The 26,049-nt window shown below is 55.0% G+C and overlaps 2 protein-coding genes and 1 long non-coding RNA gene across 4 annotated transcripts; 1 reads left to right on the top strand and 2 right to left on the bottom strand.

The window, feature by feature from the left end:
• Positions 1–1,451: 1,451 nt before the first annotated feature.
• CYTH2 (cytohesin 2) lies at positions 1,452–15,236 on the bottom strand. 2 transcript variants are annotated; one of them, XR_004060382.1, is made up of 13 exons: positions 14,871–15,236; positions 13,897–14,044; positions 13,727–13,793; positions 10,991–11,109; positions 10,088–10,168; positions 9,454–9,566; positions 9,141–9,289; positions 8,511–8,623; positions 5,332–5,410; positions 5,132–5,203; positions 4,886–5,040; positions 3,130–4,687; positions 1,453–3,009 (listed from the first exon to the last, which is right to left on the bottom strand). XR_004060382.1 is itself a non-coding variant. In XM_010368657.2 (12 exons), the coding sequence occupies exons 1-12, from the start codon at positions 14,887–14,889 to the stop codon at positions 4,600–4,602; spliced, it is 1,200 nt and encodes a 399-aa protein (XP_010366959.1). In that variant the 5' UTR covers positions 14,890–15,236; the 3' UTR covers positions 1,452–4,599. The 2 variants fall into 2 exon arrangements, 1 of the variants encoding a protein (XP_010366959.1); XM_010368657.2 differs by having other exon boundaries at positions 1,452–4,687; positions 5,332–5,408; positions 8,512–8,623.
• LOC104666567 lies at positions 14,704–19,007 on the top strand. Its single transcript, XR_748572.2, has 3 exons — positions 14,704–14,967; positions 17,745–17,783; positions 18,425–19,007. It is a non-coding gene; the product is annotated as an uncharacterized LOC104666567 (long non-coding RNA).
• On the bottom strand, positions 17,371–23,066 carry KCNJ14 (potassium inwardly rectifying channel subfamily J member 14). The gene is made up of 2 exons (XM_030942184.1): positions 21,890–23,066; positions 17,371–20,193 (listed from the first exon to the last, which is right to left on the bottom strand). Exons 1-2 carry the CDS (start codon positions 22,601–22,603, stop codon positions 19,597–19,599), a joined length of 1,311 nt encoding a protein of 436 aa, XP_030798044.1. The 5' UTR covers positions 22,604–23,066; the 3' UTR covers positions 17,371–19,596.
• Positions 23,067–26,049: the final 2,983 nt, after the last annotated feature.

The following is a 26,049-nucleotide window of genomic DNA, read 5'->3' as shown; positions in this document are numbered from 1 at the left end:
TGTCTCTATTATGGCCTTCTGCCTTGTGCTTTTGTCTCTATTTCCTTTTTTTATGAGGCCATCTCAGTCTGTCACCCAGGCTGGAGTGCAGTGGTGCGATCTTGGCTCACTGCAATCCTCCAGTGTAAGCATGAGCAGGTCATTTCTGAGTCCCCTGCCCCACTAGCCCCTGGCCCTGGGATAGTGTCTGGCCACCACTGTGGGCCACCTTGCAGAAACGTGGCTCTGATTCTCCTGCCTCAGCCTCCCAAGTAGCTGGAATTACAGGTGCCCGCCACCAGGCCCGGGTAATTTTTGTATTTTTAGTAGAGACAGGGTTACACCATGTTGGCCAAGCTGATCTCGAACTCATGACCTCAATGATCTGCCTGCCTTGGCCTCCCAAAGTGTTGGGATTACAGGCGTGAGCCACCGTGCCAGGCTGTCTCTATGTCTTGTTCTCGGTTTCTCCTGGATTCTGTTTCTCATCTTTTTCCCTCTGACCGGGTTTGTCTTTGCAGCTCTGATCTCTTGGTCTCACCCTATCTGCCATCACCTTGGTACCAGGTTCACTGGTGTATTTGTGGGATGTAGTTTGGATGCGGGAAGAGGGAAGGAGCAAGGGGTGGGAATCCAGTCCTTTCCCTCTATTAGGGAGGCTGTAGTGTAGACTCCGGCCTTGGAGTTAAGGTAATGGCAGCATTAGGGTCGCATGCGAGTCCTTGGTGGTGCTTGAAGTGATCCTGAGACACCTTCCACAGGGTGGGTGCTGCATGAACCAAACCAGGGGGAAGGTGAGAGCTGGACTTTCTGGGTCTGAGGGAGGAGGGGCTGGGCTTGGATTCCCGGATCTGAGGGAGGAGGGGCTGGGGCCTAGACTCCTGGGCCTCAGGGAGGAGAAACCAGGGGCCTAGACTCCTGGGTCTGAGGGAGGAGGAGCTGGGGCCTGGACTCCTGGGTCTGAGGGAGGAGGAGCTGGGGCCTGGACTCCTGGGTCTGAGGGAGAAGGGGCTGGGGTCCCTAACTCCTGGGTCTGAGGGAAGAAGGGGCTGGGCCTGGACTCCTGGGTCTGAGGGAGGAGTGGTTAGTTCTCCAGGGCTGACATAACAACGTACCTCAAAATTAGTGGCTTAAATCACAGAAACTAATGGTCTCCCAGTGCTGGAGGTCAGAAGTCTGAGACGAGGGTGTCGGCAGGGCTGGCTGCTCCTGAGGCTGCAAGGGAGGATGAGTCCCCGGCCTCTACCTGGCTTCTGAGGGTGTGCTGGCAGCTTTGGTTTTCCTCGGCTTGTAGAGGCATCACCCCAGTCTCTGCCTTCACCTCCACATGGTGTCCGTTCTGTGTGTCTGTCTCTGTCCAAACTTTTATAAAGACACGCATCCTACTGGATTAGGACCCACATGAATGAACTCATCTGAACTAATTATATCTGCAATGACCTTATTTCCTAATAAGATCACATTCTGAGATTCTGGGGGTTAGGATTTTAATATTAAGTTGTTTTGTGGGGGTGGGGAGACACAATTTGACCCGTGCTGAGTCCATTTTCTGTTGCTCTGACAGAAGAACTGAGGCCGGGTCTTTGTGAAGGAAGAGGATGATTTGGCTCAGATTCTGATGGCTGGAAGGTTCAGGACTGGGCAGGTGCACTCGCTGAGGACCTCCCTCACCCCTGAGGCTGCTTCTGCTCTTGGGGGAGGGCAGAAGGATGTTGCTGTGTACACAGAGATCACGTGGTGCTGAAGGAAGCAAGGGAGAGAAAACCAAATTCCCAAGGGTGAGAACTCACTTACCCCTGAAGGCAGGCATTAATCTATGAGGAATCCATCTCCATGACCACATAGCTCCTATCAGGCCCCACATCCCAACACCTGCCACACTGGGGCTTGAATCTCAACATGAATTTTAGTGAGGACAAGTGATATCCAAACCATAGCCACCTGAAAGAAGTGGGCTGAGGCCGGGCGCAGTGGCTCACGCCTGTAATCCTAGCACTTTGGAAGGCTGAGGCAGGTGGATCACCTGAGGTCGGGAGTTCGAGACCAGCTTGGCCAACATGGTGAAACCCCGTCTCTACTAAAAATACAAAAATTAGCTGGGTATGGTGGTACACATCTGTAATCCCAGCTACTCGGGAGGCTGAGGCAAGAGAACTGCTTGCACCTGGGAGGCGGAGGTTGCAGTGAGCCGAGATGGAGCCATTGCACTCCAGTCTAGGGGACAGAGCGAGACTCCCTCTCAAACAAACAAACAAAACAAAGACCAAAAAAAAAAAAAAAAAAAACCCAAAACAAAACAAAAAAAAAGAAGCGTGCTGGGAGCTTAGGGGCCCTGGGTGAGGAGGGAGCCAGAAGTCAGAATCTTCAGGCCCTGGCGGAAGATGGACTGTGGGCAATGCTGAAGATCAGTGTGAAGTGGTGCAGCCTGGCTGGAATGTTCCACAGGCATCTCCAGCTTAATTTGGTCAAAACGGAATGACTGATTTCCCCTAAAATACTCTTCGACCACCTCGGCCATAGCACTGTCATTCACCAGCTGCACAGCTCTCAGCAAGTCCTTTTGGCTCCTCTTTCAAGACTCCTAGCGTGGTCCATCGTTCTCTGCCTCCACAGCCACGCCATCCTGCACCGCACAGTCTCCTCTCACCTACCTGCTCGCCTCCAAATTATTCTCCCTGCAGCAGCCAGGGGCCCCTCCCGCAACCTCAATCCAAACACGTCAGGCCCCTGCCTCCTGCCCTTGCACGGCTTCCATCTGCTAAGAATCCATCCAGAGGCCCTCCTGGGGCGGCCCAGGCCCCACGCGACCGGCCGCCTGCCTCTGCCCTCCCCTTCCACCGCACTCCCCTCTTCGCCACGAGCGGGCTCCGCGCCTTTTCCTGCCTCTGCCTGCAACGGAGCCGGCCGGCCTGCACGCAGTTCATCCGGGGAGGCGGCAGGAAAGGGTGACCTAGTGGCAGGACCCGCTGTTTACCCCGGGACCTCATCTCCCATGACCTTCTTGGGTCGATGACTCCACTTCCCTGGCACCTGTGGGAAAGAGAAGTGGGGAATTCTATTTTCTCATTTGGAACTCCATTTCCCACCAGTCCCTGGGGCCACGGCAGTCAAAGCCTCCTCTCTACCCTCCACAAAAGTACGGGATCGAACCAAGGAAAAGAAGGCAAACACCGCCACAGAGTCTCGGGAAACGGACGCCCGGAAAACCTCTGGTCTGGGTCTACCGTGGCGGGGGCGCCGCACAGCCTGCCGGGAACTGTAGTCCATCTTCCCGCGGAGGAGCGCAGGGTACATGCACTGCAGGACCCTTCAGGCCGGCGGGTGCCTGTGGCCAAGGGCAGGACAGGGATAAAGGCCCAAAATTCCCAAGCGCCAGACCCCATCGGAGAGCTCAACAGCGAACACAGCGGGCGGGAGGGACTACAACTCGCAGCACGCCTCAGCGCCACAGATGCCTCTCGACCCACGTCCCTGTCCCGGGCCCTGCCAGGAGTAGCAGGTTTTTGTTTATCTGTTGTTTAACTAAAGAGCTCCTCGGCTTTAAAGGCGGGCATGGGAGAGTGACATGGGACCTCCCAATCCGCCATCGCACCCTTCTCGGGATCCACGAGCCCTTGTTCTTTGGGGACACCATGTATACCCCAACTGGAGGGCAAAAGGGCACAGGCCTTAGCCCAGGATTCAGGGGTACCCCGCATGCCAAGACTTGACCTTCATAGAGGTGATCCTCATTATTTCTTTGGCGGTCGAGAATCTCAGTTACGTAAGACGTTAAGAACACCGGTCCTCAGCCCTATCCTTGACACAAAATGTCCTCCAAAGGAGGCTGATCCTTTGGGGACAGACAAGCCTGACTCTGGCACTAGCCCATAGTGCAGCCCTCTTGGCCCCATCTAAGGGTGCCCAGCCCTTCAGGACATCCCATCACCAAGGCCATTGCAGAACATGGCCACCTCCCCACTCATCCTTCCCTGACCCTCCCTGAGGTGGTCACATTTATAGTTCTTCCAGCTCCAGGTTGTCCTCAAAGCCCTGGCCCAGCTCACCTCATCAGTTTTATCTCCTGCCCCTCAAAGACCTCAAGCCCCAAGAAAGCAAAGATGGGAACCAGCTGATGGCTGTAGCATAACTGGCTGATGGCTGTCAGGCAACTTCTAGAATGAATGCTAGACCTTAACCCTGAACCCCTGCATTCTAAACTCCGTCCCTGGCCAATTCCAACTCTAGACTTCCAGACTTCCACCATATTAACCTTCTCCCTTTCCTCCACTCCTGCTGCGCTCGGGGTGAAACCAGAACAGACCCGGCGGGACAGGCCCCAGGAGCCACACCCAGGCAGCACCCACAGACACAGGCGGGTCCAGGCCCCTGTCCAGGGAAACAGGCTGGCTCCACCGAGCACCTCGGCTCCGTCAATCCCAAGAAATGAGGGGGTCAGCAGGCCAAGTGGTTAAATAATTAATAAGATTACCAACAGCGTGTTAATTACAAAGAACAGAGAGGAGCTAGAGGTGGTGAATTTTCCAAACAGGGAACCAGGATCCACAGCCCCAAGGCCCAGGGGTCCGGCCACCGAGGCGGGGCAGCTCCGTAATAAATAATGGAGTTGGGGGCAGGGGGTCAGGGCTGCTCCTGCTTCTTCTTGACTGAAATCCGCTTCTTTCTCGCTGCCAGCATCTCATAGAAGGGGTCCACACTCACAGCCGCCCTGCAGAAAGGGAGGGGTCCCAGGATGAGGGCCAAGGAGTCCAGGCCCCCAGTCCCTCCTCCCTCAGACCCAGGGGTCCTGACCCCCAGCCCCTCCTCCATCAGACCCAGGGGTCCTGACCCCCAAGCCCCTCCTCAGTCAGACCCAGGGGTCCAGGCCCCAGCCCCTCCTCCATCAGACCCAGGAGTCCAGGCTCACTGGATAGACTTGATCCACTCATCCTTCTCCTCCTGCGTCGGGGCCGAGATCCGGTACACCATGTGGTTTCCCTCCACCACTCGGCCATCCGCCTCGGTTTTGCAGGCTTTGATGAGCTGCCCCTTATTGTTGGGGATGTAAAGTTCAAAGCAGTTCTGGGGACGAGAGAGGAAGGGCGCAGGTAAGAGCCAGCCCTGGGCAGAGGAGGCCCTGCCCTGGCAGGAAGGTGTACAGAGAGGGTCTTACCGGTTTCCGGGGGTCGTCCACCTCTCGGATGCTCAGATTCTCCAGGGGGATGATTCCTCGGGGCTCCTTGTCCTGAAGAAGCAAGTTGGACAGAACTCAGACTTCCAAATCCTCACCCCAGCCTGCCTCCCTCAGCCCCAGAAGTGCAGGCTCGCAGCCCTTCCTCCCAGAACCCAAGGGCCCGGCCGGGCCCCGCTCACCGTGGTGTACTCGAAGTAGTAGAGGCAGTTGTCTGTGAGGATAAACCAGCGCCGCTTCCACGTCTTCACCCGGCCCCCTGGAAGGGAAGGGGCGGGAGGGGCCTGGGCTCAACGGGGGACAGGGCCTCTGGGAGATAGGAGGGGCATGAGAAGCAGAGCAAGAGCGGTAGAGGTGGGGCTCCTGGGGCCTAGGACAAAGCCACTGCGTGGGGGGCGACAGACAAGCAGGGCCGGGTGTGCTGGGGCTCCAGGAATCGTCCACCCCCAGCTTGGGGCTCCACATTTTCTAAGTCTGTCAGCCCCAGCCCAGGATCCTGAGCCCCCAGCCCCCTCCTCCTGTGGGAAGGAGGCCAGGGCAGCTCCCTCCCCTCGTCTAGTGATGGGAGACAAAGACAGGTCGTGTACCTACCTCCTGGGGCAGACAGCGAGAAAGCAGGCAGGACCAGGTGCAGGAGAAGGGAAGGCGGGAGAATGGAGCACCCCCAAGAGCCGCAGACAACAGAAATAGGGTGGGCGCAGGGAGGGATGCGCAGGGGTGGGACAGAGAGGCAAACACAGGAGAGAAACACGCAGAGAGGGAGGGGAGGGAGAGAGAGGGAAGAAAACCAGTTACATCCACATGAGGGGGCGATGGTCAGGGCCCCTCCCTCCCAGAGAGGCCAAGGGCCATGAGCCCCAGGTGGGAGCCTTGGAAACCCCTTGCTTCAGTACAGGGCGCCAGCCTACTCCCTAAGGTCTGTCCTAGACCAGGAGGGTCCTCCCTCGACATGGTAAAAGTGCCTCTCCCCTGGAGGTGGCACCACAGGGGAGAAGGCAAAACCCCCAGTCCTTGGCCTGAGGAGGGCGTGGGGGCCCATCTCAGCTCCTGCACAAACTGGCTGTGTGACCTCAGGGCACTCTCTTGGACTCTCTGAATTCCAGCTTGGAGACTCATTTCAGCCTCCACCTTCCTGTAGCAAAATGACCTGTTTCTGGCTTCCTTGTGGACCCAAGGTTAAACAATGACAGTAAGAATGGCTTTTATTAGGCATGGAGTAGCAACCACCATCACCAATCTCCACTCCTGTATTTCCATCTTTTAAGGAAGAGGTCCTTCTTGCGAACTGGCACAAAGGGAACAGAGGCCCTCTGGTCACAGATGTCCCTGGGCTGGGCAATCTTAGATGGGACTCAAAGCCAAACTGAGGCGTGAGCCTCAATTTCCTCATCTGGGAAATGGGAAAGGTTCCTGCTGACAGAACAGTTGTTTTTTTTTTTGAGACGGAGTCTCGCTCTGTCGCCCAGGCTGGAGTGCAATGGCGTGATCTTGGCTCACTGCAACCTCCACCTCCCGGGTTCAAGCAATTCTTGTGCCTCAGCCTCCCAAGTAGCTGGGATTACAGGCGCCCGCCACCACGCCCGGCTAATTTTCGTATTTTTAGTAGAGACGGGGTTTCACCATGTTGGCCAGGCTGGTCTCGAATTCCTGACCTCAAGTGATCTGCCTGCCTGAGCCTCCTAAAGTGCTGGGATTACAGGCCTGAGCCACCGTGCGCGGCCTGACAGGCGCAGTTTTGAGGGAAGCAGTTCCGCGTGACGCTGGCACCTTCCTGCTTCTTTCTGGCCCACTCACTGCCAGGGGCGCCTCGAGGACTCTTAGTCTCCCCCAGCAGTCTGCCTCCCTTGGATCGAATGCAGGGATCTGGACCGGAGTGTTGGTTGGACAGTGATTTGCATGTTTTACTTTTATCTTATAGAGACAGGGTCTTGCTCCGTTACCCAGGCTGGAGTGCAGTGGCAGAATCACGACTCACTGCAGCCTCGACTGCTTGGGCTCAAACAATCCTCCTGCACCACCAGGCCCAGCTAATTTTTAAAGTTTTTGTAGAGATGGGGATATCGTTATATTGCCTAGGTTGGTCTCAAACTCCTGACCTCTAGCAATCCTCCTGCGTTGTCCTCCCAAAATGCTGAAATTACAGGGGTGGGCCACTATGCCCAGCCTGACTTGCATATTTTACATTTACCAGGAGACCCTGGCATCTGTGGAGGCACTGATGCCCTGGTTTAAGAGCACAGTTCCACATGGAGAGGCCCCCAAGACTCAAGAGGCCAAAGCTGCCCTGTCCAACCTCCTTCTGAGAAGCCTGGCCTTGACTCCCTTCACTGACCTGGAAGCTTCCTGTGGGCTCTCCTGCTGCCACGGGAAGCCTCCACTACTGTGCTGGACTGTAACTCCCCAGATCTGTCTCTCTGGAGCAGCTGTGCACCGCTTCTCCATTATAAACCACATCTAACACACAGGTGGCACCTACTGTTACCAGGCACGGCTCCGGGCCAGTGTCTCTCAACCTCAGCTATGCACTGGGAGCTTAAATGGTGACTGATAGCCCTTCTGCTCCTGAAAGCCTGACTTCAGGAGTCTATGGCCTGGCCACCGGAGTTTTCGAGGTGCCCAGGCAAATCTCACGTGCAGCCAGGGCTGAGAACCACTCCAGTCCTCGTGCTAACCCCCCATCATGCTACGATCCTGTCTGATCCATGCTAACCAAACTTGAATGTGCCAGTGCCTCATGTTACGACGAAGACTCCCTGCTCCATGTCAGCTGGGTCTCCCAACTCATCTGCACCAGCCCTGGCTATTCCCTCCCCAGCCGGGAGCCAGAATCTGGGACAGGTTTCCTCGCCTGTTTGGCTCTTTTCTGCCTGTGGGTGGTGTTTCGGGAAGGATGGCTCCTGGATCAGCCAGTGCTCTGGGCCTGATGCCTTGGAGTGCAGGGTCAGTCCTGCCTGGGACCCTGGGAGTTCTTGCCAAGGGGAATAACAGCCTCCAGGGGTTTGGCTCCCTTGGGCTGGGTTAACGCAGTAGAGATAAGCCTCAGTGAACTCTTCCCCCACAAAAGGACAATGTCACCTGCCTCTCACTGCATCCTCAGCCCAGCCCAGGGCCTGGCACAGAAGGGCTCCATGAACATTTGTGGGTAAAGAAAAGGGGTTGGGAAGTACTTACTACAGGCCAGGCCCAGCGCACAGGCCTGATTTCATTTTCAGCACCATTTTTTGGGTGTGGGAAACTGAGGTTCAGAGAGGTCGAATCATTTGCCTCAGTTCAGGCAGCAGGTTTGTGTGGAAGCTGAGTCCAGGGCCCAGACCCGCGAACGGCCCCCTGTGGAGGGACCAGCGGGGTCAGAGGGCACGTACCCAGCTTCAGGAGCCAGCCCTCCCGGTCCGGGTTGAAGAAGGTGTGGGTCAGGTCGTTCCCGTCATCCTCAGGAATCTTGAAGGGCTCATTTCGGATGCTGTCGTAGAGGTTCTGAGGAGTGAAGGCTCCATCAGCCATTCAAGGCCCCTGGGACCCCCACCCCGCCAAGGGTTACTCAGGGTGGGGGGCAGCGAGACCAGGGGTGGGATGACTCATGGTGGGGAAGAAAGAGGGGCAGGCTGGGGAGGAGGGGGAAGTGAAAGGCAGAGAAGTGAAGAGAGGCCGAGGTGGGGGAGGAAAGAAGAGATGCCCTGGTGACAGGTGGAGGAGCTGGCTACGTCCTCAGAGAAACAGACAGATGGGGAATGAGGCCAATCAAGGGCCAGAAAGCATGACAGCCAGAGAGAGAGAAGACAGACACGCCAAAAATGTCAGGGCCAAAGCCCGAGAGAGACAGTCAAGAAGAGAAGCAGCCAGAGAGAGAGAAAAAGATCACGCAGGAGTTGGCATGATCGCACCATCCTGGGGGTGAGGGCAGACAGCTCGGGCACTAGGAGACCACAGGTGGGGTGGGGGTGTCTGTGGCAGGAAGAAGGACAGGGCTGAAGGGCAAGGAAGGGGGGCTGACCCTGAGCAGCTCCTCAGGCAGGTCCCCGCCCTCGTTGATGCCCCGGTTCATGGCCACAAAGCGCTCCAGGCCTGGCTTGTCCCGGACATTGGGATTGTGGAGACTGGTGTTGAGCATGATGACGGCGAAGGACAGCACGTAGCATGTGTCTGCACCAGACAGGGCAGGTGGTGACGACCCAGGCATGTCAGCCCCCACTGCCCCTACTCCCCAGGACCCAGGACTCCTGGCTCCCAGCCCCCTCCCTCCCTCAGACCTAGGAGTCTGGGCCCCCGTCTCCTCTTTCCCAGGACCCAGGAGTTGGGGCCCGCACCTGTGGACTGGAAAACCCCAGGGTTGCACAGGCAGTATCGCTGGGCGAAGGCCTCCATCATCCGGTCAATTTTCTGGGCCTCTCCGGGGAGGCGAAAGCTCCATAGAAATTGCCTGGGTTGCGGAGGGGCCATGAATGGATGCCAGGGCTGGCGGGAGCCTGTCCCCACTCTCAGTCCCTGTGATAGGAACTGGTCCATGAGGAATCCCAACCTTCCGGCCTCAGCAGGTGGTTCAGTATGGTCACATGATCCAATCTGACCAATGGGCACTGGCCATAGGAGTGTCGTGGAGCGGTACAGAAATAGCCTCTTTCTGCTAAGTTTGCTAGACAGGTCTGGGGGTTGGTTGTGGCTTGTTATCAGGTAAGAGGGTCTGCAGAGAGCAATGCTGACACAGTGGCAAATACAAGAGACAAAGAAAGTCGATTTTCTGACCACCATTTGAGCTCCTGGATATAGCTATGCCTGAAGGAGACCATAACCTTGGACTTTCATGGTGCAGGATGCACTCAGTTCTCTAGCTTTTGTTTCTGTTTTGCTTGTTTCTGTTTTTTTCTTAAGGTTTGTCACTTGTAACTAGGAAGGCCCTGAGAGGTACCTTCCTGGCCTTCCAAACCCCTCCCCATCACTCACCTGAGGGCCTGCACCAGATTGAGGTCGGTGAACTCATGCAGATCCACAAAAGCATGGAGCACTGCCAGGTTCAGCTCTTCCCTGGAAGGACAGGACAAAGTCACATGTAGTCTGGAGAAGATGCAGCAGGAGTGGGCAGGAGGCAAGGCCCTGGGGAAGTCGTGCCCCTTCTACTGCACCACAGCTGCCCTCTGCGGAGGGTGAAGTTTCCTGCTAGGCTCCCGCACAGGCCTGCCCCCAGGGTGGGGGATGCTCAGAACACACTCTTGGGAGGAATATATGGCTTGGGAACCCAGGTTAGGCCAGACCTTTGTACAGTTGGGAGAAATCCCGCAAACATGTATGCTATCTACTGTCACCTCTCTCAAATGATCCCCACACTCCCCAGACATCCAGAGATGCTTCCCATGCACCCCAGATTTCTGTAAATCCCTGATTCCCAGACGTCTACAGATGGCCTCCAACTACCTGATGTCCAGTCCCATGCATTCTAGGCTTCCAAATGACCCCTACAACTCCTAGGCTCCCCACAAGGGCCCAATGGTCCCCACAGCTCCCAGATGGCCACCCAGTGCCCATGCACAGCCATGGTCTACCCCTGGTTCTCATGCTCCCATGACACTTGAGAGATGTTCTCCACCCTTCTCAGATATAAATGGATGCTTCCCCACAACCCCCAGGTAATTCCAGAAGGCCCCGCATCCTCAGATGCTCTCGGGTGGCCGCAGGCTCCCCTAGCCCGTGTCAGTCCATTCTGTCACAGTCCAGTCAGAAGACTCATCTGCCAGGGCCTCTCTGTGGGGAGGCTGCAGGGCTGTTCCACCTGTGAGCTGCCGGTGTGAGGGCAGGAGCCTGGCGTGGGCAGTGGGAGGGAGGGCCCCCAGGAGCGGAGTGGCGCCGCACCTCTCCCCCAGGTAGTCCCCGATGGCTGTCTTGTTCAGCCCCTCGCCCTTGTACAGGAAGCGGGCAATCTCCTCGGGTGTGTTCTGCAGCAGCTCGTTCTCCACCAAGAACTGGATCCCCTGGTGAGTGGGGACAAGGTCTCAGTGCTGAGAGCCAGAAAGCCACCCCCCTCACCTCCCTGGGAACCTCAGCATGCAGACCTACCCCCACCCTCAACAGACCAGGGCCAGGTTTCATTTTCAGTCTTCTCACAGGTCTTTTTTTTTTTTTTTTTTGGAGACGGAGTCTCGCTCTGTCACCCAGGCGGGAGTGTAGTGGCCGGATCTCAGCTCACTGCAAGCTCCACCTCCCGGGTTTACGCCATTCTCCTGCCTCAGCCTCCCGAGTAGCTGGGACTGCAGGCGCCCGCCACCTCGCCCGGCTAGTTTTTTTTTTTTTTTTTTTTTGAGACGGAGTCTTGCTCTGCCGCCCAGGCTGGAGTGCAGTGGCCGGCTCTCAGCTCACTGCAAGCTCCGCCTCCCGGGTTCACGCCATTCTCCTGTCTCAGCCTCCCGAGTAGCTGGGACTACAGGCGCCCGCCCCGTCGCCCGGCTAGTTTTTTGTATTTTTTAGTAGAGACGGGGTTTCACCGTATTAGCCAGGATGGTCTCGATCTCCTGACCTCGTGATCCGCCCGTCTCGGCCTCCCAAAGTGCTGGGATTACAGGCTTGAGCCACCGCGCCCGGCCAGCCCGGCTAGTTTTTTGTATTTTTTAGTAGAGACGGGGTTTCACCATGTTAGCCAGGATGGTCTCGATCTCCTGACCTCGTGATCCGCCCATCTCGGACTCCTAAAGTGCTGGGATTACAGGCTTGAGCCACCACGCCCGGCCCTCACAGGTCTTAAATAGGTTTCTTCCCAACTCATGGCCTTTGCACCTCATGGCCTACCCTCTCTGCCTTTGCCTGGTTAATTCCAGCACCAACAACAGGATCTGGCAAGGAACAGATGCTCAGAACATGTTCTTTTCTTTCTGAGACCTGGTCTCGCTCTACTGCACAGGTTGGAGTGCAGTGGCGTGATCACAGCTCACTGCAGCTTCGAACCGCTGGGCTCAAGGGATCCTCTCCTTTCGGCCTCCTGAGAAGCTGGGACTATAGGCATGCACCAATACACCTGGATAATTTATTTATTTTTATTTTTTCTAGAGATGAGTTATCACTATGCTGCCCAGGCTGGTCTCAAATTCCTGCCTTCAAGCAATCCTCTCGCCTCGGCCTGTCAAAGCACTGGGATTACAGGCATAAGCCACCGAACCCAGCCAATAAACGTTTGTTGAATGACTGAACAGAATTCCAATTGCTTCAGGAAAGAATAATGTGACAACCTTGAGCAGATGCAGTCCCTCAAGGGCTGTGAACTCCAAGCCCTTGCTAGACTGGAGGCTTCTCTCGCTCTCTGTGCTATGAAGACCTCTCTACTACTGCCATATCTCCTCTGAATTGTGGTATCCATGTCCAGGAGCTGAGCACAGGGCAGCATCTAATTCTTCTTTGGGTCCCCAGCATTGCCCTACACAGGATCAGGCTCTCGAGAGGCCTCAGAAAATGGGTGTTAAAGGCACAGCGCGGTGGCTCACGCCTGTAATCCCAGCACTTTGGGAGGCCAAGGCGGGTGGATCACGAGGTCAGCAGATCGAGACCATCCTGGCTAACTCAGTGAAACCCCGTCTCTACTAAAAAAATACAAAAAATTAGCCGGGCATGGTGGCGGGCGCCTATAGTCCCAGCTACTCGGAAGGCTGAGACAGGAGAATGGCGTGAACCCAAAAGGCAGAGCTTGCAATGAGCCAAGATTGCATCATGGCACTTCAGCCTAGGCGACAGAGTGAGACTCCGTCTCAAAAAAAAAACAAAAAAACAAAAGAAAACGGGTGTTAAATGAGTATGTGAACAGGCCGGACATGGTGGCTCAATGCCTGTAATCCCAGCACTTTGGGAGGCTGAGGTGGGCAGATCACCTGAGGTCAGGAGTTTGAAATCAGCCTGGTCAACATGGTAAAACCCCATCTTTACTAAATATACATAAATTAGTTAGGCATGGTGGTGGGAGCCTGTAGTCCCAGCTACTTGGGAGGCTGAGGCAGGATAATCACTTGAACATGGGACGGGGAGGTTACAGTGAGCCGAGATCACATCACTGCACTCCAGTCTGGGTGACAGAGCAAGACTCTGCCTCACAAAAAAAAAAAAAAAAAAAAAAAAAAGTAAGTGAACAAAAGCCTTTCCTCCACCTAGTGAACACCTACTCATCTTTCAAACCTGACCTGAATGTCTCCTCCTCAAGGAAGCCCTTCCTGACTCCACCAGCCTGCCTCCTCCAGAAGTTTACTACCCTGATACCTCCGTCATGGCACCTTTGCCTGAGGGAGGTCAACTCTCCTTTGTGCATATCACTTTGTCTGTAGCCCCTACAAGACTCCAGCTCATCTTGGGACCAAAAGAAGTGCGCCCATACAAGTAGAAAGTGGAAGACAACCTTCAAGGCAGGGGACGAAACACAAGAGTCAGGAGGGCTGGAACACCTGGTCAGTGTTCAGAGAACAAATGGACAGCCAGTATCTGAATCCAGGGATTAGGACCAAGTCTGTCCACCTAGAATAGACCCGGAACCATCACGCTTCTGGAACCCGGAGGTGCCAGAAGCCCCTGCCTGGATGTTTGCCCAGCTGATCCCAGTCCTGTGGCCCCAAGCACCTTCTTGGGGTCCATGTTGAACTTCTTCCTGCCCATTGCCATCTTCCGGTTTCGCTGCAAGGTCTTACTGCAGGAGCAGAGAGCGGGGTGGGGGATGGGGGGGTCAATGCCTGGGCATTCCTGGCCTCAGTCAACCCCACGCCCCCCAAGTCACCCGCCCCAGCCCTCACCTGCCCTCATTGGCCTCCAGCCCCTCCACCTCGCTCATGGCTTCACTGAGCTCTTCCCGCAGGCGCTGAATCTCCACCAGCAGCTCCTGCTTCCGCCGCCGGATGTTCTCCAGCTCCATCCGTTCCTCCGGAGTCAGGTCTGGGGGTTCTAGGGGTCGGGGTCACGGTTTAAAAGTCAGTGCTGGGGACTGTGAGCCTGAATTCCTGCAATCTGGGGGCGGACAGAGCTGGGAAAGGATGCATAAGGGCCTTCCATGTCTGCACAGAAGACTGGGCTGGGGGCCTGGATTCCTCCGTGCAGAGGAGGAAGGGCCGGGGCTCTAAACTCTTGAGTCCTGGCGGGAGGAGGGGACTTGGGGCCCGGATTCCAGAGTCTGAAGGAGAAGGGGAATAGGTGCCTGAGCTCTTAGGTTTGAGGGAAGAAAGAGTTGGGGGCCTGAACTTCTAGGTCCATTACTTGGAAGGGGACTGAGGCCTTGGTTTTCTGACTCCATTACTGGCGAGGTAGCTGGGGACCTGGTTATCGGGACTCCTGGGTCCATGAACAGTCACTACGGCCGGGGGAGCTGATGACAGCTCCGGAGAGTTGGGAAGGTGGGGTGGGACATCGAAGGCCCCCGCCCCCCAAGATTTCTCCCCTCCCCGCAACCCGAGCGCCCCTCCCCGGCCCCGGCAGACGCTGGGCTTGCCCGCCCCTCCAGCGGGAATGGTTCCGCCCCGGCCTCGCCTCCACCGCTCCATCCCGCCCCTCCCGCCGCCACCGGAAACAGGCTCAGCCCAAACAATGGCCTGGAACGCCCCGCTTTCGGGCCCCGCCGGATGCCCGTCCAGCGCCCCACAAAAGCGGCGCCACAAGTCTACTACTGGGCCGAACGCCTCTGGGCGGCGCGCGCCAGAGGGAAACGTTCGCGGCCGAACGTTCAGGAGAAAAGACTCCAGCAGCTCCCAGCCGACCCCGCCCCTCCCCGACCTACCATAGACGCCGTCCTCCATGGCGGCTAGGAAGGCCCGCGGGGAGTCCGGGGCGGTCCCGCCGGTCGGGCCTGGATCCGCGTTGGCCCGCGGGCTCGCGTGAGCCCGCTCAAACGCCCCAGGAGCCACCGCCGCCTCCTCAGCGCCAGTCCTCAGCGCTGAAAAGACTCTCCCTTGGTCGCCCAACCGCCCCTTCAGTAGGGACCGCCCCTCTTTTTGACACCGTCCAATCCACAGTGGACGCTTTTTTCCTCCCCGCCCTCGCCACCAAAGGATCGTCTTCCAGGGCCAACAGTCGTACAAAAAGCTGATGTCGGTATGTCCGGCCGGAGGTAGACGGCCCGCGAGGCCAATCGGAGTGCAGGCAGGGCAGGATGCCCCGCCTCCGAAACAAGAGAAAGCACTTGACAGGCTTGCTCTCCAATGGGAAGCCCCAGAAAGGTGTTGCGCGGAGGCGGACTTACGCAGTACAGCCATCTCTGCGCCTGCTCAAAGGCCTTGGACACTTGGAGACTAGGTAAACCGAACCCCGCCTCCAATAATCCGTTGCTAGGGGGCAGTACTTGGTTAATCCTGTTGCCAGGAGGCGGGGCTATAACTGGCTTGTTTCCGTAAGCCACACCTCCTAGCAGGCCATGCTGGCTTCTGACCGCAGAGGTTGCCAGGCAACCGGGTGCAGCCTTCGGCCTCTTTTTGTTTTGCTTTTCTTCTCCGTGTATTTCCCCTCTCAGCCCCTTCTTACCTCCAAACTCTTTCCTTACGACCATCTATGCCCTCCCCATCCCCCTCAGCCTCTTCGGAGTCGTGGAGTGGTGAAACGAAAGACTTCTTCGTTTTTTCTTTTTCTTTTTTTTTTTTAAGATAAGAGTCTTGCTCTGTCGCCCAAGCTGGAGTGCAGTTGCGCGATCTCGGTTCACTGCAACCTCCGCCTCCCGGGTTCAAGCAATTCTCCTGCCTCAGCCTCCCGAATAGCTGGGATTACAGGCATGCACCATCAAGCCCAGCTAATTTTTGTATTTTTAATAGAGACGGGGTTTCACCATGTTGGCCAGGCTGGTCTCGAACTCCTGACCTCAAGTGATTCACCCACCTTGACCTCCCAAAGTGCTGGGATTACAGGCGTGAGCCTTCGCGCCTGGCCAAGATTTACTCTTTTTTCTAAATGCTATGCTATTTGGTATCGGTCATGGAGAATGGAAGAGGGGAAGATCAAATTTAGTGAAAGCACAGGCTCAGCCTTCCTGGCACCTTCTGCCGCTCAGACTCCTCCCTCATTTCTCCAAACTCCTCCCCTTAGCTTAACATCCTCCTGAGATTCCTCCCTTCCCCAAGCATCCTTCCGCTAAGACAACTCCCCTTTCCTCAGCGTCCTCCCACCTCTCTGATTCCTTCTCCCATCTCGGAAGCCTTTTCTTCCTCCCTGGCTCCCCTCATGTCCCCCCTTGTCCTCTCATACTATTGCTTTTTTTTTTTTTTTTGAGACTGAATTTTGCTCTTTTGCCCAGCCTGGAGTGAACTGGCGTGATCTCAGCTCACGGCAACCTCCACCCCCAAGGTTCAAGCGATTCTCCTGCCTCAGCCTCCCAAGTAGCTGGGATTACAGGCGCCCACCACCATGCCTGGCTAATTTTTGTATTTTCAGTAAAGACAGGGTTTCGTCATGTTGGCCAGGCTGGTCTCAAACTCCTGACCTCAGGTGCTCCACCCGCCTCAGCCTCCCAAAATGCTAGGATTATAGGCGTGAGCCACCGTGCCTGGCCAACCTTGCCCTTCTTAAACTCCTCCCTCCTCTGAGGCCCCTTCCCCTTCCCCAGCCTCTAGGTCCCATTATTTGTAAGGGAATGGGATTAAAGGCCTGGCCGGAATGGGGAACCCAGGCACCCCTGTAAAGAGGGAAGCCGTAATGGGGGCTGAAGTAGTGTCTGGGCCTCGTCCTCATTTTCTGTCCCTGGGCTGGGCAGGTGGAGACGGATCTGGGGCCAGGACCTGGTTAAGCTGCCGGATTAGATATGGAGGCTCCTAATCCCCTCACTGACCTTTATGAGTGGCCCAGGCCCTGCCCTCCCCAGTGGAGACCCAGGCTGGGCTGCCCTGCTCCCACTCTCCTTCCAAACAAAACCCCCTCCCTGCCCCTTCACTTCCAACTTAACATCCTTCCCCAACCTTGCATTTCCATTGCCCCTGTCCCTACCTACCCCAGACACCCTGAGCTGAGAGAGCCGCCAGCTAATTAATCCCATCCGGTTATTACATGGGGATTCCGAGGGATAAAGGGAGATGGAGAAGCTGGATGGGGGCATTTGGGTTGATGCATCACTTGTGAAGGCTGAATGGCAATGACAGTGGCTGCCCTCGGTCCAGAATACAGGGTGGGAACACGTCCTCCTCCCTGTCACTGGCTCCCTCTGCAGCTGGCTCCCAGCCTGCGGGGCACTTAGGTAGATGGCAGCATGGGCAGGGGACCAGGTTCGAGGACCGAGAAGCACATTCACAGACACACCCTCTAGGGCTCCCAGTTCTTTAATCTGGGGGACGGGTCTCCCCCTAAAACAGTCATTCTCCCACAATGGGAAGAACCCTAGTGTCCAGAGCTACCTCCTCCTCCCCAGATCCCCAAGTTGGGCCAGGGAAGTGACTCTGGCTGTTAGCCACAGCCCACGCCTACCCCTGCCCTGTGATTCAGACCCCCGAGTTCAGAGCCAGCCTCTAAGAGTATCTTACATCCAGCCTCTCCTGGAAGGTCGTAGGACCCAGCACTGGGGAGAGGAAGGAAGTCCCCAGGACTCAAATGCCCATCCCACCCTCGGTGAAGCGAGGGCTCATCCTGCTGGAAAGGCCCCTGAATAACTTCAAGTTCCAATATCCCATTTTTACAGATGGGGAAACTGACATGAAGAGGAGTCCAAAGTGACACAGTAAGTTGAGGCAGTATTGGGATTTAGAGCAAAGCTTCTGGGGTCCTTGAAAAGGACCTCATTCCAATTAGTTAGTGCTCCATCTTTAAGCCTGTTGTAGGGACCAGGGGAAAAAAATAGATATCTGTATTTATATTTTATATATATATATAATATACATATGTATAACATCTTTAAGAAACAGACACACGGCTGGGCATGGTGGCTCATGCTTGTAATCCCAGCTCCTTGGGAGGCCGAGGCAGGTGGATCATCTGAGGTCGAGAGTTCGAGACCAACCTGGCCAACATGGCGAAACCCCGTCTCTACTAAAAATACAAAAATTAGCCGGGCATAGTGGCTCATGCCTGTAATCCCAGCGACTCGGGAGGCTGAGGCAGGAGAATCACTTGAAGCCGGGAGGCGGAGGTTGCAGTGAGCTGAGATCACACCATTGCACTCCAGCCTGGGTGACAGAGCAAGACTCTGTCTCAAAAAAAAAAGAAAAGAAGAAAGAAAGAAAGAAAAAAAGAAATAGACACACATCACTAGGTGTAGGGTTCCAGAGCATTCTAGACTCACCAGCCCTGGGCCTCTCCCTTCCCTTGTCCACTAATTAGCCCTGTGCCCTACAGGGCCTCACCTGAACCTTCAACTTCTAGGTCAACCCAGAATTGTTGCTTCTCAAGTCCTGAGTCCACCTCCTGGCACTGCTAAGAAGTCCACCTGGAGGTGATGAGAACTTACAGGCTTTGGTAATGGACAACTCTGGATGCCTGGAGCCTTCATTCCTTTTGGCATTACAGAACCACAAGAAGTCATCTAGAATCATCGAGATTCTCAACTCCATTGGCCAAGCCGGAACCAGCAAAATCTCAGACATCTAGAATTGCCACTGCTTCCTTGACTCTGTGATCAGTCTAGAGCCACAGAATCCTGATTCCCTTTGGACATTCTAGAATGGCACTTAAAAAAAACCCACCCCGTGGATCCTTTCAAAGCATTGCTCATTCTCTTGGTTGGGTGCTCTACAGCCAGAAGTTGGAGTTGTCTAATATCAAGAACTCCTAATCTGTTACTTAAGTCTTTCTAAACCCACAGACTCAACAATGTTTTGTGCATTCTAGAAACACTACTCTTTAGTTTCTAGAGTAGTTCAACTCTCCAGGTCAAACCTGTCCTAGAATCACCAGTGCTTGCCTCTGTGGTCAACCTAGACTCAGAATCTCAACTAATGAGCTTTCTAGAACCACAGGTCTTTTTCTTTTTCTTTTTTTTTTTGTCTTTGGTCAATCAAGATGATCTTGCATACTTGGGGGCATTCCATAACCTTCCCTCCTTAGGTGGTCTAGAACAAATGATTTGCTGCTCAGTTGGCTGAGTTGAGAAGCAACACTCCCTTGAAGCTTAGGTAAATACAGACCTACAAACTCTTGATCTCTGATGCTGTTCAAGAACTGCCAACGTGCTTCCCCAGAGGCAGTCTATACCATTGGTTTCTCACCCTGGTCAACAATCCAGGTGCCCCCATATAGAGGGATCATAGAATCACCAGTCTTTTCCTCTTGGGTGATCCAGAACTCTGGTGAGACTCAGGAATCAGGCTCATAAAGGGGTCTCAGGAGGGAACACAGAAGCAGAGAAATTAAAATTAAGGTCCAGTATGTCCATGGTGGGTCACCAGACATGGCAGAACCTTACCACCTAGTCATTTACCCAGCAGGCCTGTTGGTCTTAGGGAACACCTGCCCCCATCCCAGGAGAGAGCCCTATCTCTCCATCTTGCTACCTTGGGGAAGGGGGCACACATAAGGAAAGGCTACATCAGTTTGCATCACAGAGGCAGGGTCAGCGCCAGGGTTGGTGTAAGAACTCGGGGACTAGCAGCCCCGTCTTCCGTCTCCGCCCCATTCCCTTCCTCGGCCTCATCGTCCTCATCTTCCTCCTGGCAGCAACTCAGAGCAAGTTCATTCTCATAACAAAATGCAGTCAGAGAGCCGGGGAAACTCGACTTGAGGCTGTGGGAAGCCTGCTCTGCCCGTTCATCCAGCTCCTTAGCACTGCAGACCGGCGTCCCTGGGACCTCATAAGTGCGGTGGAAGTGGCGATAGTCGACCTCATACTGGGAGCCACGCTGGAAGAGAACTGGCTCAAAACGATGGCCCCAGAGAAGTTCACCAGGGAGGTAGGACGAGCGACACTGTGTGGTCATGGCTGTGGCCTCAACCATCCCCTCGAGAATGACCACCAGCTCGAAGTCAGCCCTGGCCAGCTCGGCGCGTCCGAGCTCATACAGAGGACTGGCAGAGTCGATCTCATGGACGATGGTGATGGGGGACACGAGGAAGATACGATCGGTGCCTCCATCAAAGCCCACATCCACATCCTGGTGGTCGAGCGGGATGTACTCACCCTCTGGGGTCACACGGGGCTGCAGCGGGAGGCGAGGAGCCAAAGACAGAGAGCAGGGAGCACAGAGATGGGCAGAGACAGAGGGAGTGAGAAAGAGGAAGAGAGGCAGAGAAAGAAGATAAAGACCACAGGAGTGAAGGAAAGGGTGAGAACACGGATCCAGAGATGGGGCCAGCAACCCAGAGAGATGCAGGGGAGGGCACAGAAACACAGTGAGGGAGCCAGAGATCCAGGATGGGAGGAGGGGGGACAGAGACCCAGAGATGAAGAGAGAGGAAAGAGACTCAGGGTTTGGGGATAGAAAATGGGAAGAGGGGTGTGGCGGGGGAAGAGAAGGAGGAGAGAGGGACAGAGTGATATTGACATACAGACACAGAAATCAGCAAGACAGAGATGAAATCGAAGCGACAACAGAAAATAAGAATGACATCCAACAGAGAATTGGAGAAGGAGGGGGAGAAAAATGGCTTTTAGTATGTGGCCAGAGAAAGATAAACCAGATGACAAGAAGGGAGAGTTAGGGCAACACAGGTCCAACATTCTGTACCCACCACTGCCTCAGGCTTATCCCTGGGCTCTCCCCTGAGCTATCCAAGCTGCCAGGGCAACTGCAAACCCTTCCATGTCATTCTGTGTGAGCAAGCTTTGTGGGAGTGTGGGTATTTCACCCCCACCTACCCGCGGGTTCCATAGCCACCTCCCAGGCCAAGTCACTGCCCCACAAACTTTTGCAAGAGCCAGTGTCCCTCCGATTCATGAATCCTGGCATCTCAAAGCATCAGGCAGGAGATAGAAGTGGGAGGTGGGCACCTATCCTCCTCTTGTAACTGTCTCCGGGAGCCCCAAGTAGAGGAACCCCAGAGGCGGCTGGGAGTTGCAGCTCCCACCACCCCTGATCCTCTCCAAGTCCAGCCTCAACCCAGAGTTCTAAAGTCACTTTACTTGGGCAATGGCAGCTGCTGGCCCAGAGTTTCTTGGGAACGGAGATGTTTGAGCAATTTGACCACAATTCTAGGAATACTAAGGCCCCTTCCTCAGGGCACGGGAGGGAGCCATTATCCCAGGGGCCAATGGGAGGTGCAGTTTCGTTTCGTTGCCACCTCCCACCCTGCTCTCAGAGGGCAGGAGGCTGGTGGGACACAATGGGCCATTGAGTTGGGGAATGAATCTCCCCACAGAGCTGCAGGACCCCACGCCTAGAGGCCTGGAGAACTGTGCTCCACAGTGATGAGCTGCACCCATTCCAGGGCCTGCTTCTCCCGGGAGCCTCAAGTCACAGGCCCCCGTCTATGCCACAGGGTCCAGTGAGAATTGTACACCCGAGTAATAGAACAGTCACGCAGGCGCCCCCCCCCCCCCCCGCAAAGCTGCATCTGAGGCCACCCCATCTTTGGGCAGGTCCCTTGACCCAGAGGCTTCTGGGAATTATGGCCCGGGACCTTGACAGGCCAGGTGTGGCCCTTTCGGGGCTACCCACAGGCAGCCCATCCTCAAGCCACAGAAAGTTCTGTATGTCCCAAGTCCAGGCCTCCAGGAAGAGCTGGTCACAGACCTCTCTCTTGGGTTTACATCCCCAACTGCCCAGTGACCCATTCGCAAGCCACAGGCCTGAGAGGCTGCTGGGAGTTGTAGTCCACGCCCCCTCCAGGCCCGCATGCCCCTCACCCTCGGGCCTACATCTCCCACAATCCCCCAGGGCTCGCGGAGGTCCGCACCTGCAGCAGCTGGGCACGCACGTGGGCCTCGACCAGGTGGCTGCGGCGCAGGTTGCCGACGCGCCACATGAGGCAGAGGCGGTGGTCGCGCAGCGCCACGACGGCGTTCTCGCTGAAGACCAGCGTCTCGTTGCGCTTCTTGGGTTTGGCCATCTTGGCCATGACAGCACCCACGACGAAGGCGTCGAGCACGCAGCCGGCAATGCACTGCAGCACCACGGCGGCCACAGCGGCCGGGCACTCCTCGGTGACGCTGCGCACGCCGTAGCCGATGGACGTCTGCGTCTCCAGCGCGAAGAGGAAGGCGGCCAGGAAGCTGGCCACGTGTGAGAAGCAGGGCGCAGGTGGTGGCGGGGCGGCCAGGTCGCCGTGCAGCGAGGCTATGAGCCAGAAGGCCAGGCCGAAGAGCAGCCAGGAGGCGAGGAAGGAGCAGGAGAAAAGGAGGCACATCCAGCGCCAGCGCACGTCCACGCACGTGGTGAACAGGTCGCTCAGGTAGCGCGCGCCCTGGCCACCCAGGTTCACGAAGCGCACATTGCAGTGCCCATCCTTCTTGACGAAGCGACCGCGACGCCGGCCCACCGGTGACTGCACCCGCGCCGGCACCCACCCGTTGCGGCACAACCCGGGCCCGGCCTCTTCTTCATCACCCGCCCGGCTGTCTCCCGAATCCAGGGCGCCGCTGAGGCGGCGTAGGGCCCTGGCCAGGCCCATTGGGCGGAGGGACCCCCTCCACTTGGACTAGTGGGGGGCAGGCGCCCCCAACCTGCTGGGACAAGAAACCGGCAGAAACGTCAGGGGTACCAGGAATGGGTGAGCTCATCGGCCAAGCATGCTCCCCGGTGGGGCTTAGTGGCCTTATCTGTCAAATAGGTGGAACTATACTCACTTCACTTCTTTTTTTTTTTTTTTTTTTTTTTTTGGAGAAAAGAGTCTCGCTCTGTCGCCCAAGCTGGAGTGCAGTGGCACGATCCTGGCTCACTGCAACCTCCGCGTCCCAAGTTTAAGCGATTCTCCTGTCTCAGCCTCCTGAGTAGCTGGGACTACAGGCGCACATCACCACGCCTGGGTAATTTTTTTTTTTTTTTTTTTGAGACGTAGTCTTGCTCTGTCGCCAGGGTGCAGTGCAGTGGCGCAGTCTTAGCTCACCTCAACCTCAGCTCACTGCAACCTCTGCTTCCCGGGTTCAAGTGATTCGCCTGCCTCAGCCTCCTATGTAAATGGGATTACAGGCACGCACCACCACGCCCAGCTAAGTTTTTGTAATTTAGTAGAGAAGGGGTTTCACCATGTTGGCTAAGATGGTCTTAATCTCCTGACCTCGTCATTCGCCCGCTTCGGCCTCCTAAAGTGCTGGGATTACAAGTGTGAGCCACTGCGCCCGGCCAGCCACCTTCTTTTTAAAAATGTTTTATTAATTTAATTTTTGTTTTATAGAGACAGGGGCCTCACTATGTTGCTCAGGCTGGTTTCGAACTCCCGGCCTCAAGCGATCTTCTCTCCTCAACCTCCCAAAGTGCTGGGATTACAGGCCTGAGCCACCCCACCTGGCCCATACTCCCCTTCCAAGTTGGAAGATGCAGCATAAACAGCAACGATACTATAGAAGATACTTGAATAACAACAGAAAATACTATACCAATAAGGATATTATAGCAAGTGCCACAATAATTACAGCATGCATTTATACAGTGCTAAATCTATGTACTGAATTCATAATTTGTGTTCTATCAATTATACTGTTTATACAGTTTGGAGGTTGTTGTAAGCACTTTACATGAATTTACATATTTGAGCCTCAGAGCAAGCCTATGAGGCAGACATCATTATCCCCATTTTCTTTTTTTTTTTTTTTGAGACGGAGTCTCGCTCTGTCACCCAGACTGGAGTGCAGTGGCCAGATCTCAGCTCACTGCAAGCTCCGCCTCCCGGGTTCACGCCATTCTCCTGCCTCAGCCTCCCGAGTAGCTGGGACTACAGGCGCCGCCACCTCGCCCGGCTAGATTTTGTCTTTTTAGTAGAGACGGGGTTTCACCGTGTTAGCCAGGATGGTCTCGATCTCCTGACCTCGTGATCCGCCCGTCTCGGCCTCCCAAAGTGCTGGGATTACAGGCTTGAGCCACCGCGCCCGGCCATATCCCCATTTTCTAGATGAGGAAACTGAAGCACAGAAAGTTTAAGTAACTTCCCCAAGACCACAGCTAAGTAAACGGATTTAAATGCTAGCCATCCAGCTCCAGAGTTCATGCTCCTAACTGTAAGGTGTAACTGGTTCTCAGCATGGAGAGATGCCTCAGGGCTCTGAGGTTGACTGTGGTTGACAAACAGGCTCGCAAAGTAACAAAAGGAAAAAATTACATCAATTGAATTGCATCAGAACTAAATAACTTTTTTTTTTTTTGAGGCGGACTCACTGTCACGCAGACTGGAGTGCAGTAGCGCGATCTTGGCTCACTGCAATCTCTGTCTCCTGGGTTCTCCTGCCTCAGCCTCCCGAGTAGCCAGGATTACAGGCATGCACCACCACGCCTGACTAATTTTTGTATTTTTAGTAGAGATGGGGTTTCACCATGTTGGCCAGGCTGGTCTTGAACTCCTGACCTCAAGTGATCCTCCCACCTTGGCTTCCTAAAGTACTGGGATTACAGGTGTGAGCCACTGCACCCGGCCAGAACTAAAAAACTTTTGTGCTCCCAAAGACACTATCAAGAAAGTGAAGAGAGGCCAGGTGAGGTAGTACACACCTGTATCCTAGCGCTTTGAGAGGCTGAGGCAGGAGGATCACTTGAGCCCAGGAGTTCATGACCAGTCCAGACAACATAGCAAGGGGCTTGCTCTACAAAAAATTAAAAATTAGCCAGATGTGGTAATGCAAATCTGTAGTCCTAGTTACTTGGAAGGCTGAGGTGGGAGGATGGCTTAAGCCCGGGAGTTGGAGACTGCAGTGAGTTATGATTGCACCACTGCACTCCAGCCTGGGCGACAGAGCGAGACCGTGTCTCAAAAAAATTTTTTAAGAAAGGGAAAAGACAGCCCACGAATGGGAGAAGATACTGTAGTTGCAAATCATATACCTGATGAGGAACTTGTATCTAGCCTATATGAAGAGCCCTTGCAACTCAATAATGAAAAGATAAATAACCACCCCCCCACCTTTTTTTGTTTCAGACAGAGTCTCAGTCGCCCAGGCTGGAGTGCAGAGCTGCAATCTCAGCTCACTGCAACCTCTGCCTCCCGGGTTCAAGAGATTCTCTTGCCTCAGCCTCCTGAGTATCTGGAATTACAGGCTCACGCCACCATCCCAGCTAATTTTCGTATTTTTAGTAGAGACAGGGTTTCACCATGTTGGCTGATGCCCAGCCCAAATAACCCAATTTAAAAGTGGGCAAAGGGGGCCAGGCGCAGCAGCTCACGCCTGTCATCCTAACACTTTGGGAAGCCGAGGAAGCTGGATCACTTGAGCTCAGGAGTTTGAGACCAGCCTGGCCAACATGGCAAAATCCCATCTCTATTAAACATCCAAAAATTAGCCGGGCCTGGTGGTGCACATCTGTAGTCCCAGCTACTCCAGAGGCTGAGGCACAAAAAAGTGGGCAAAGGATCTGTACAGACATTTCTCCAAAGAAGGTATACAAATGGCTAATAAACATATGAAAAGATGCTCAGCATCATCAGCCATCAGAGAAATGCAAATCAGAACCACAAAGGAATACCATTTTGCACCCACTTAGAATGGCTATAATAAAAAAATACAAGTGTTGGCAAGAATGTGGAGAAATTGGCACCCTCATACACTGCTGGGGGCATGGAAACTTGCAGCTGCTGTAGGAAGCAGTCTGGCAGTTACTTAAATGGTTAAACATAGAATTACCACATCACGCAGCAATTCCACTCATACTTATGTACCCAAGAGAAATGAAAACAGATGGCAAAAACTTGTACACAAATGTTCACAGCAGCATTACTCATAATAGCCAAAAGGTGGAAACCCAAGTATCAACCAACTAACGAATAAATAAAATGTGGTATATTCATCCAATGAATAGTATTTTACAATAAAGACAAATGAAGTATTGATAGATGCAACAACATGGATAAACCTCGAAAACATTATGCTGGCCGGGTGTGGTGGCTGGCACCTGTAATCCCAGGACTTTGGG

Source organism: Rhinopithecus roxellana, chromosome 12 (genome assembly GCF_007565055.1).
Source record: "Rhinopithecus roxellana isolate Shanxi Qingling chromosome 12, ASM756505v1, whole genome shotgun sequence".
Lineage (NCBI taxonomy): Eukaryota > Metazoa > Chordata > Mammalia > Primates > Cercopithecidae > Rhinopithecus > Rhinopithecus roxellana.
This window is presented reverse-complemented; position numbering and strand designations above follow the sequence as displayed.